The sequence below is a fragment of the Gossypium hirsutum genome, chromosome A05, assembly GCF_007990345.1.
Source record: "Gossypium hirsutum isolate 1008001.06 chromosome A05, Gossypium_hirsutum_v2.1, whole genome shotgun sequence".
Taxonomy (NCBI): Eukaryota; Viridiplantae; Streptophyta; class Magnoliopsida; order Malvales; family Malvaceae; genus Gossypium; species Gossypium hirsutum.
The window spans coordinates 36,683,954-36,696,574 of record NC_053428.1 but is presented as its reverse complement, the minus strand read 5'-3'; the positions used below and the strand labels follow the sequence as shown (position 1 = coordinate 36,696,574).

The 12,621-nt window shown below is 29.0% G+C and overlaps 1 protein-coding gene across 1 annotated transcript; it reads left to right on the top strand.

Annotated features, from left to right (window-relative positions):
• The first annotated feature begins 5,562 nt into the window (after nt 1–5,562).
• LOC107904333 (glucosamine inositolphosphorylceramide transferase 1) lies at nt 5,563–12,038 on the top strand. The gene is made up of 4 exons (XM_016830672.2): nt 5,563–6,374; nt 7,113–7,235; nt 9,490–9,657; nt 10,088–12,038. The coding sequence occupies exons 1-4, from the start codon at nt 5,994–5,996 to the stop codon at nt 11,765–11,767; spliced, it is 2,352 nt and encodes a 783-aa protein (XP_016686161.2). The 5' UTR covers nt 5,563–5,993; the 3' UTR covers nt 11,768–12,038.
• Nucleotides 12,039–12,621: the final 583 nt, after the last annotated feature.

Below are 12,621 nucleotides of genomic sequence, written 5' to 3'. Positions count from 1 at the left end.
ATCAGTAGTAAGTTTATCTACTAAAGAGGTTGAATTTATTCTTTCTGCCTCATATGCATGTCAAGTAGTTTGATTAAAATGAGTGTTGCAAAAGTCAAATTCAAATCAAGGCTAGACAACAATTATTCGTTGCGATAATAGTTCTGTAATCAAACTTTCAAAAAAATCCAACTATGCATGGTCGTAGCAAGCACATAGATGTGTGATTTCATTTCTTGCGAGGGCTTAGGAAAGATGGTAAGTGGAATTGGTACATTGTGGCACACAAGAACAATTGGTAGATATGATGATTAAACCACACAAGTTGGATGTTTTCTTGAAGCTGCGAGAACTTTTTAGAATTTGTTATAAGTCTAAAATAAATTGAGTGCTTATAGGATCCAATTTAATGGAGGAATTGTTAGGATTTAGTTAGTTCCTTCAGTGAATAAAATCCCTACTTTGCTAGAATTCATTCTTGTTACATGATTATGTTTGTTAGTCAAAGTCCATAGACTTAAAGGTTACTTAATTTATAAAGCCAAGGTTATTTCAATTTTAATGCATCGGATTTTCTCCTTTATTTCTTTATTTCACTTAAATTTTCCTCTAGTTTACAACATTAACTAATAATCAAAATATATCTTGAAACAAATTAGAGTAGTTTTGGAGAGGACCCGTACATAATGGAATTCAAACTAAACGTCAAATTATCTTTTTCCCTAAACTTAAAATTATTTTGAGTTTAAATGTTTCCATTTATTTATTTTTTTTATATTTGTTTTATTGTCATTGTTTGCAGTTTGAGGTTGTTGCTTCCAATAATATTATCAAAGTTCAAATATGCATCTTCCCTTGAGAATGTAATATATCTTATCATTGCATACAACACTTGATTAAAACAAATCTAAAAAAGTTGAATCTAAGCTATTTTAGAAAATGATGAACATCCGATTAATAAACCACAATTTGTGAAACCAAATACTATCATCAGTAGCAGAGACTCACAAATATTCTCTAGAATTTAAATGATAATAATTGAGCTTTTAAATTTGTTTAATTTAGAAACTATATCATTAAATTTAAAATAAAAAAAAATGTTATGGATGAAGTGGATAATAAAAGAATTTCATGGAATGGATATGTTTTTAGACATTGCTCGGTTTCTGCTATGTACCAAAAATAACATATATTTTGGTACACTTCCTAAACAGCAAATAAAAAGGATAGAGTGACAAAAACATGTTATTCTAGAAAAGAAAATGGACAAATAATGTATGTAAAACATATTATCCTTGAATTTTGCATGTGACTTGCTACTTCTATGAAATTTCCATTGGGGTCCACCAACTTAAACTGAATATCTACTTATTTCATTTTTTTTCAACTAATTTGTTTATTATAAATGACTACTTTAACACACACTAAATAAAAACCTCTTTAGCTTTTATATTAAACAAAATAAATTTGAAATATCTATATAATATTTTCAAAAACCATATATCACATAAGTTTCATTTGGTTGAAATTATCATTGTTTCTTGAAATTATTAATTTATAAACTAAATTGATTACCAAAAGTTTATATTTAAGTTTTAAATTAACACCCCTATGATCTCAATTCTTAAGCTTATCTCTGCTATTTGTTTTAAAAAATATAATATTAAAATTTTAGTTCTATCAAATTTAAAAAATCAAAATTTTTCATTAACATTTCACTAAAAACAATTTTTGAAAAATATTTCTGGAAATTTAATTATTTTTTTATTAATTTTCTTGAAATTATTTTTTAAAAATTGTTCTCACTATAACAAACATAACATAAATATATTTTTTATAAAATGTTATAATAGCATTTCCGACAATCAAAATTTATTTTATAATAAGATAATATTTTATAATAATTCATATTATATATACACATAATAATAAATAATTCTTAATTAAAATTTAATTTCAAGTATATATATTACATATACGAGAGTAGATAGTTATACATTTGAGTTGGTTGTAATAAACAAAACCAAGCTTAAACAAATACTCATATTTATATAATTAAAAATTCATATTTTATTTTATAAAAAATTATTTTTTTTGACACAATGCATAAAATATTTATTATTAAATATTTATAAATGTAATATATATTTATTATTAAAATATTAATATAAATATTTTTAATAATATATTAAGAATATTATTTAAAATTCAAAATTATTATAGTTAAAATGAGTTAATTATGTGTATAAATCTTTGAAATATAATATTCTAATTTTTGCTAGTTTTATTTATTTAATATATAAAAAATATTTAATTAAATATTTTAAAAAAAATTAAAATATTATCTTATAATTTAAAATTATTATTAAAAATTTTAATATAATAAAAATGCATTATGAATATTATTAAATTCTAATTTAAAATAACAACATATTAAATTTATAACTTAATATTAAAAAAATAGAACAAAATAAAAGTAAATAGAGTTAATGATAGAAATAAAAATTATTATTTACTTATAAAAATTTTAATAATAAATTATTATTTAACCAAAATATTCGAAACATGTATGATTGTGAAATAATTTAAAATAAATTAAAAGAAATTTGATCAAATTAAATTTTAAATAACTAAAAACATTTAATGTTTTATTTATTTAAAGTTTTAAACTTATATTAATTTATTAACTTTCATATCCTTTTAATGATCAAAATAATTTAAAATAAAAGAAAAATAAATTAAAATACTGTAATTATATAGCATAGAAAATTTTTTTCTATATGTATTGTAAAAATATACAAAGTGTCAAAAAGTTATTAAAAAATCGTTAGATATATATTTATATTAATAAAAAATTATACATCAAAAATGAAATCTTAATAAAACTAAATTTTAAATAAATAAATGAAAATCAATATCTTTTATAATTTTAAAATTATAAAAAAATAAAACATGTATTTCATTTAAAATTATTAATAAATAAAAGTAGAGAAATAAATTAAAATATTTTATCCTGAAATGCTATCTTAATAAAATTTAAAAGTTAATTAAATTAAGTTATTAACAAAAAAAAAAGAAAAAATTTATTCAAGAATCATAAAATGCTTTAATACTTCACATTGATTATCTTTTACAGAATACTAACGGCGTGTTTGGTTCGCTGTAATTATGAATTCATTCCAGGCATATTCGTTGAAGGGTCAAGATTTTTTTTTTGGTTCATTGAATACTATTCCACAGTAAGTTATTATAGAGAAGCCCGAATGAGGCTAAATAGCCATTCAAGCCCCCCCTTTCGAATGGGTAATATACAATACCTCCTGTAATAAACATTTTCCTTTCCTTCACTATAACACTCTTGCACTAAGTGTTCTTTAGTGAAAAAAAATCAACATCGTTAATAACTCACAATAAGTAATACAACCTTTGAAGGTTTAAATAATAAAGAAAAAGGGAATGAACAAAAAAAAAAAGATAAAAGAACATAAAAACTGGAGAAAATTGAGTTTCGGTTTGTTGATTTTCAAGAATGAAAACACCATTAAAAGAGAAAGGAAGTAGGTTGATGATAAAGAAGAAAGAGAAATAGCTAGCATGATGGAAACCAGGATATTAAATTTCTAGAATTTTGAGCGTGAGAACACAACAGCCGATGGCAGCGGCTAGTGGTGGATGCTATTAAAACTGAAAAACAATGTATTTTCAGCCTTTTTCTGGATTCTTACTGCATTTTTCTGGAAAAGAGATGGATGTTCTAGAGAAGGGAGAGAGAGGGGAGAGGAATTAGAAAAAAAAGATAATCAAGGTTTTTTTTTACTGATATGAAAAATAACAGTAGAAATTTATATGTAAAAATAACATTTAAATATTTTTTAATTAGGTGGGTTTTAAATAAATTTTTTACCATTAATTATAGTTAATTTTAAATAATTTGTTAAAATATTAATACATGTATCAAATAATACTTAAAAGAAATTTTTTTAAATGTGTATTTTTATCTTTTGAATATTTATTCTTATGCTGTTATATCACTTACTTGCTTGAACTTTTCATCTTACCTAATCAAACTATTGTTGTTCTCATTGCATTCCATTCCAACCCTATTTCATTCCTAAAAAATAATATTTCATTATAGTTCTACTTTATTCCAGCAAACCAAACTTACCGTAAAGATATCCGTAAAAATAATAATGAATTAAAAAATCAAAACAATGAAAAAAAAATCATGTTTTGCACATTTATAAAGTGATGCAGATGAAAAAACAAAAAAAAAATTAAAACAATTTGTAATTAAAAAATAAATAAGAAATGTATAAAAAGCGTGCCCTTTAATAAAAATATATTATTGACTAAAATATTAAATTTATTTAAAAATATATTTTTGTAAAATTTAATTTTATCATGATTGTAAAATCATAAATATATATATATATATATATTAAGTTGACATTTTAAAAAACAGATTAAGCATGAATTGATGAAGAATATAATAAATTAAGATCTAATAAACAAAAAAATAAGATTTTAAAAAATTAAAAGCACAAATTTTTATTTCTAAAATAAGTAAAAATATTCTAAAACATCAATATATATAGAGGATAAGCAATTTTAAATTAAAATATTTATATTTTATATTATAGAATATTTATTATTATTGATACAATGTATAAAATATTTATAAATTGTAATATATTTATTATTAAAACGTTGATATAAATATTTTAATAATATATTAAAATATCATTTAAAATTTAAACTTATTATAGTTAAAATTGATTATTAAAATAAAATTATAATATAAAGTAATTTATTAAAACAACAAAGTATATTAATAGTATATCACATAACAATATAAATAAATATGTGTTTTCAACAATTTCGGATATTAACATTTTAATATTTTACATATTTTAAAAATTAAAATTAATAATATTAAGCTTATTTAAAAATAAAAATTATTCATAAAAGAGTTGTTTTTTAGAAAATAATTTTACACTTGTTTCTATAAAATATAAAATAATTTTATAAGTCCCTACGAAACAAATATCCTAATTTTAAGTTTTCCTATTTTGATAATACTAGAAAACTAATTAAATATCAAAATAATATTTCGATAATATTATTTATCAAAATGGGATGATATGAACAATACGGAGGGGGCGGCACCATCTTTTTTTTTTTTTTTTGCACAATCATATCTCAATCATTATCCTATAATATGTTGGTAATAAGAATAATTTTTTTAAAGATGTTGAGATGTATTATGATGACACCCATATATATAGGGTAAAAGAAGTAGAGAGTGTTAAATAAATTGCACCAACTTAATTCCCCCAAATTGAATATTTTATAATTCTAATAATAAGATAAAATTATATAAAATTATTTATAATTTTTAATGGAAGAATGAAAAATTAAAATATTCTACACAATTACTTCTTCTCCAATAATAATGATAATTATAAATGAAGCGATAAAAGTGGATTTGTTTTGGCCATGTGGGTTTTTGATTGTAGTTTTATTTGTATGGTTGATCAAAATGTAGGTGGTGATTTTAAGTTGGTTATTTTTTAATAATTATTTGCAATCAAGATTTTGAAAAATGTATATCCATTCCACAATGTATTTTATAAATCCATTTTACATTTCACTTCTCTTCCACGTCTCAACGTGTGAAACACACTGATTTAAACGTGGCATTCATGTAGAGCGAGTGAACTACACGGTAACCCATGCCGAATTACCACCCCGTTATCAAATTAAATTTTCAAAAAAGAAGGATATTAAAGCAATTTATTTAAAAAAATTAAGCAATGTTTTTAAATTTTATTTATTCGTGTTTTTCCTTTCAAATGACACAAATATTATGTAATTTTTTTATGCTATACCTTTGTAATGTAACGTTTTCTTTCCTCTAATTTCAAGAAAAAAAACCTAAAAAAAAAAAAGAAAGCAAAATGGTGGTGATCTTTTCCCTGATAAAAAGAAAATAAAAACGAACTACGGTTGTTACTATGGTGGTTGCTGGAGGCGGTGACCACGGCGGTGGTGCAGGAAACTGCTGCATGAAGTGTTGGCAGCATAACCGTAATCATTATTATCACCAACACCACTACAATCATAATAGCAATTCCAGTGGGAATAGTAACACTGCTAGTGGTGGCGGTGGCGGCGGTGGGAGGGTGGTAGCAGCGGGGTTCGTATTTTGTTTGGTTTGCTTTGTTATAAATGGGTTGATCGCTGTTCTATATGGGTGGCTGATTTTAACGCCGCCGGTCAGTTTAAATGAACGTAAGGGTTTGCCTTGGCTTGGTTGTCAAGAAGATAATGAAGGGTATTGGGCTATTGGTGTTTTTTTTGGACAATCGCCATTCTCTCTCAAACCCATTGAAACTGTAAGTCCTTTTTTTTATGGGCTGTTATTTTATTGCTTCTTTTTTTTGTTATTTTTCATCATTGTTTGTAGTTATCGTGTAAAAATGTCATTTTTTATTTAAAATGGGTTTTCTCATTTCAGTAGATTTTTTTTTTCTTTTGGCAATCAAAACATGCAAAATTTCTTATTTCTGGGTTTTGTTTATTTTTTCTTATTTTTTTGAGTTTTTCTCTTATGCATCTACAGTTAAAGTGAAAACTTTTTGCTGATTACTTTTTTTTTTTTTTAAAGGAAAGGAAATTGGCTATCAAAACATGCAATTTTTCTTATTTCTGGGTTCTGTTTGCTTTTTCTTTTTTGTGTGTGAGTGTAATTCTTTGTGGGGGATTTTCTTATGCATGTACAGTTAAAGATGTAATCTTTTGTGCCGATTTCTTATAAGTTCTACTTAAATGAAATAATTCAGTTTTTATAGCTTTCCATTTGTTGTTATTCATCATTGTATGTAGTAATTATGTAAAAATGTCATTTAAAAAAATTGGGTCTTTTCATTTCAGTAAACTTTTCTTTTGGCTTTTAATACATGCCAACTTTCTTATTTCTGGGTTTTGCTTGGTTTTTGTGAACGTTGTTTTTGTTTGAGGGGGAGGGGGGTCTACTTCTCTTCTGATGTACTGTTGAATATTGAATTTAATGCTGATTTCTTTTAAATTTTTGGTTTTTCTTAATGGTGGTTTTAATATGTGGAAATTTTTAGACTGAAATATGGAGAAATGAGAGTGCAGCATGGCCGGTGGCTAACCCAGTTATAACCTGTGCTTCAGCTTCTGATTCTGGTTTCCCTAGTAATTTTGTGGCTGATCCTTTTCTTTATGTTCAGGTAACTATCGTTTACTTTATCCTTTTAAATATTTTTATTATGTTATTGGCACTTACTTGTTTATTCACCTGTTTCTGCTAGTTGATTCTGTTTTATTTTGTATCTTTAACCAAGGTAGGAGAATTTTTTTTAGGCCCAATAAACAGTAGTAAGCTGAGAATTTTTATATCACATATTTAATTAGTTAAATATGTCCAACTTCAACTCCTTCTTTCTTTTGGTAATTTTTTATTTCAACCAGCAGCAGAAATTTTCTTTTGTTTATATCCAAAGTTCTTTGACTAAATATGTCTTTTGTTTGATATCAGTGTGTATTGTATCATACATGTTACGCATGGTCGATGCAATTGATTGGGCCATATATGATATCAATTTACTATTGACAATGATATAGTATTTATTTTGGGGTATATTGTCTTCAACTTTATGTTGTTGAAGTAGGGTGAACTATATAAGGTGCAGAGCTGTATAATTGACTTTCCAGATACCAATCCATTTTAGCCTGTTGGTTGAAGTCTATATTGACAATGAAATATGCGGGGAAATCCACAGATCTGTGAATATATAGATTTTGTTTTTGCTAGATATGTCGGTGCAATAGAAAAGTCTGCCGAGAGAGAGGAATTGTAGGGCTCGTGGTGCTGTTTTTGTTAATATTTGCTGTTTTCCAATTTGTATTAGGATTTGGGTTAGGCACTCCCTTGTCAGATGTAAACCCTTATCTAACTCTTACACCCGTGTTCGAGTAATATGATTACTACAGAATGATGCAGACTTGAATTAAAAGTCCCATTTTTACGGACTCTGTTCGGTTGTTTTATTATTGTACAAAAGAACATTAGAAGTGACCTGCTGATCGGTAACAAATACTAAAGTACCTAGAATATACTTTTGAGTTGACATTTACTACACTACTTTTGTTTTCTTGGCATTGGATGACTCAAGCTTGTTTCTTAAGCCTCTTTATGCATTTTTCTTGGAGATAATATGAATGAGAGTATTGGGAACAATTAAGAATAGGGGTAGAGGTTTATGAGTAAAGATTTAGTGATTCGTGCCTTGACTTGTGGCGCAGTTAGTTTGAAATGAAGGATTGATATCGAAATGTTGTCAACCTGTTAGTATATTAATCTTTGTGATTATTGGCATTGGCAATTCCTTAAATCAGTGAGAATGCTTGCTCCCTCCACTTCTTCCATCGCGGTTGCTGTGGATTGTTGGTAATCATAATAGAGTAAGTAATAGAGTAATTGATTGTTGGCAAAGTTCCTCTCATATGATTCTTGGGTTTACTATACTTAGTTGGAATGTGGTATTTGTTACATTTAGTATACATGAACTAAGCTGGTACCTAGATATGGTGCAAAACAGGTCCTTTAAAGCATTTTTTATTATTAGATTATGTTACTGGATTATTTTATTTGTATGAGTGGTTCCTTTTTGAACCGCTACTACTATTTTTTACTTCAAAATACTAGTATTAATTTTGTGGGCAGCTAGACACCATTGCCATCCTTAAGCGCTGGTCAGTGGCTTACTTTTATCTTCATGCGTCATTGAACATTGAAATGCCTTTAGACATGTAATTTGCATGCGCTTCCTATGATTTTTTGGTTCAAAGCTGAATTTTCAGACATCTGCATTTAATTTTCAGCAAGTTGTCTTCATAGGCTGGGGAGGTGAAAATTTTATGAACAAAAGGGGTTGACATGTGCTTACTGTGAGGTAGGTTAACCTAAGTTGAATTGGGAAGTGCTGTGCTTGTTAAATGGAGGAGATTGATTTCTAAGGTGTTAAATTAGATAATAAGTTGGTTATTTCCTCATCCACTACATGTATACACTATGTTACTCGGACATGAGTGTATAGGTACGAGTCTTATATCAATATTTTCAACATTTTCAAATTTTTTCCATGTGTTTGGAGGTTCCATGGAGGTCATATCCCCATCCCATGTTTGGCAATGTTTGACAATCACCTGTAAATAAGTCCACTGATATGCCTTAGCTGGTTTGTGTCTTGCATCTAAAGATATTCAAAATAAATAGATAAATAAACAAAGTTTGTAGGATGCAAATCTATCACTTCATTCATCTCACACATTTATCATTCATTGGAACACATTTGCGCTCGTAGTTAGACCTGTATTCTTTTCTATGAAATATCCTGACTTTTAAAGCTTTAAGTTAAATGTTGGTTTTTGTTACGTTTTGAAACCTATTCTCACGTTTGCTTGAAATGCATCATGATCCAGGGAGATGTATTTTACCTATTTTATGAAACGAAGAACTCATTCACCATGCAAGGGGATATAGGGGTTGCAAAAAGTATCGATAAGGGAGCAACATGGCAACAACTGGGCATAGCCTTGGACGAGGAATGGCATCTTTCATACCCTTATGTCTTTAACTATCTTGGCCAAGTAAGACTATTGGTTTCTTTTTTTCCTTTTTTTATTATGCACATCGGTAAGATATAGACACATTTAATGTTCAGTTTAGACAAGTTTAGGCACCTTTTGATTTCATAATGTTGGCAAGACATAACTGGTGTGATCTAATACAGTGTGGCCAAATTATTGTTGACCATGAGCATATAGATTTATCCTTAAAACATAGGTAGTGATAGTGATATTGCTGGATTGTGCTGAATTAGTTAATCTAATACTGATGAAAAGTATCTAATTTTTTGGACAAGATTTTCTAAGGCAGCCTTTTTGAGTTTCGAAGATTGACCAGTTTAAATATTATCATTTCTTATAATGATCAAGTATCGGCATATTCTGATGGTTATGTCTATGTGGTATATTATCTCATTGACAGAATTGTTAGTTGTTTTGTTTGTGACTACAGATATACATGATGCCCGAAAGCAGTCAGAAAGGAGAACTTCGTCTTTATCGAGTAACGAACTTTCCATTAGAGTGGGAACTTGATCAGGTTATCATGAAGAAGCCCCTTATTGATTCATTTATTATTGATCACAATGGAGAGTATTGGCTTTTCGGCTCAGAACACAGCTCTTTTGGAGCAACGAATGGACAGTTGGAAATTTGGTATAGCAGCTCTCCTCTTGGTCCTTGGAAACCGCACAAGAAGAACCCTATTTATAATACTTACAGAAGCTTTGGGGCTCGTAATGGGGGTCGGCCATTTAGGTACAATGGAAATCTTTATCGGATTGGTCAGGACTGTGGTGAAACGTATGGGCGACGGGTGCGAATATTCAAGGTTGAAGTTCTTTCAAGGGTTGATTACAAGGAAGTTGAAGTCCCGTTTCCCTTTGAAGAGTCCAGTAAGGGACGGAATGCTTGGAATGGTGCCCGGTACCATCATCTCGATGTACAGCAGCTAAAGTCTGGTGAATGGGTTGGGGTTATGGATGGTGACCGAGTACCTTCAGGAGACTCGGTCCATCGTTTTCTTCTTGGATGTGCTTCAGTTGCAGCGGTTTCTGGCCTCATTCTGTTCTTAGGTGTCCTACTAGGAGCAGTGAACTGCATTATCCCCCTTAACTGGTGTGCGGATTACTCAGGGAAGAGAAGTGATACTCTTATTGCTTGGGAAAGAGCAAATGTATTTTCTTCGAAATTGAGGCGGGTTTTCAGCCGCTTAAATCGAGTACCTTCATTTCTGCGAAGCTGGATAAAGCCAAACACCTTTGCTGGAAGATCAGTTTTGACACTGATATTTGCTTTAGGAGTTGCGCTGTCTTGCACAGGTGTTACATTCATCTACGGAGGCAGTGGTGCAGAAGAACCATACTCATGGAAGGGTCAGTTTTCTCAGTTTACGTTAATAACGATGACTTACGATGCTCGTCTCTGGAATTTGAAAATGTTTGTGAATCATTATTCGAGGTGCGCTTCGGTAAAAGAAATCCTTGTGGTCTGGAACAAAGGGATACCGCCTAAGGTGAGTGATCTCAATTCAGCAGTGCCTGTTCGGATCAGGGTTGAGGACCTGAACTCCCTCAATAATAGATTCAAGGTCGATCCATTGATTAAGACTCGAGCTGTTCTTGAGCTTGATGATGATATAATGATGCCTTGTGATGATATTGAGCGGGGATTTATGTTGTGGCGTCAACATCCCGATAGGATTGTGGGATTCTACCCTCGATATGTTGACGGGAGCCGATTAGAGTATAGTGGTGAGAAATATGCCAGAAAAAATAAAGGGTATAATATGATTCTTACAGGGGCTGCTTTCATGGATAGTCAAGTAGCCTTTGAACGGTATTGGAGTGAGCAAGCTAGGCCGGGGAGGGAAGTAGTCGACAAGTATTTCAACTGCGAGGATGTGTTAATGAACTTCTTATACGCAAATGCAAGCTCGACTAAAACCGTTGAGTACGTGAGACCTGCTTGGGCAATAGATACGTCAAAACTTTCCAGTGCAGCAATCAGCCGAGACACAAATGTGCATTACAAAATAAGAAGTGAATGCCTTAGGAAATTCAGTGATATGTATGGTAGTATGAGTGGCCGGCGGTGGGAGTTCGATTCCCGGAAGGATCGTTGGGATGTATAGTGCAAAAGTAATAGCTTTGAGAGTGGGTCGTCCGATGATTCCAACTTGCTCATGCTGTCTGGGTAAATTGGTGTCCCCTTGCACTTCTTCGAGTTGTCCATCTTTTCTTTGAAGTTGGTTCGGATTAGTTTGCACATTGATGTTCAGGTTTTCTTACAGAATAGAAAAGGTCTTTGAATGTTGTAATGTAACTTGTGACAATGGAATGTTTAAACTATTTTTAATTCCTTTGACCCGGCCAGTTCGGGGCCGACGTGCAATGTCCGGTTCACTCCAGTTCCAGATATAAGAAACGTTTCCCATCTACTACGTTAAGCCACTCTCTGTAATTAATTTAATTAAAAGTTTGATATGAAAATCGGTTGAAATGATAAAATTCTTCAAATGTTAAAAATATTTTAAAAATTATGTTCGTTTTTGTTAATTTCAACGAGGCATTTGTCACCTTATTCGATAGTCATTTCTCACCCTCTTCAATAGGTTCAATAATGGGTAAATTACTTTGTTGGTTTTTGGTGTTTTCTTTTTGCTTATTTGTAATTTTATCATTTAATTTTTGAGGTGTTTCTATTTTAGTTATTTAAGTGTTAAATCTTTAACGGTTGTTAACTTGTTACATTATGTTTATACTTTCATTAAAGTGAAAAAGGATAGAAACTAAAATAATATACAAAATTATCAAATTGTATTTGTTTAATCCATTACTGAAAATTTTAAAAAAAATTATATTGAAATTTTAAATTCTAAAACATTAAAATAAATTAAATAAAATGTTGAAATTTTTTTATTTCCTAATGATGATGTCAAATTAATTCATTTAATCTCCTAAATTTTAAAATAAAATTATATTTTTA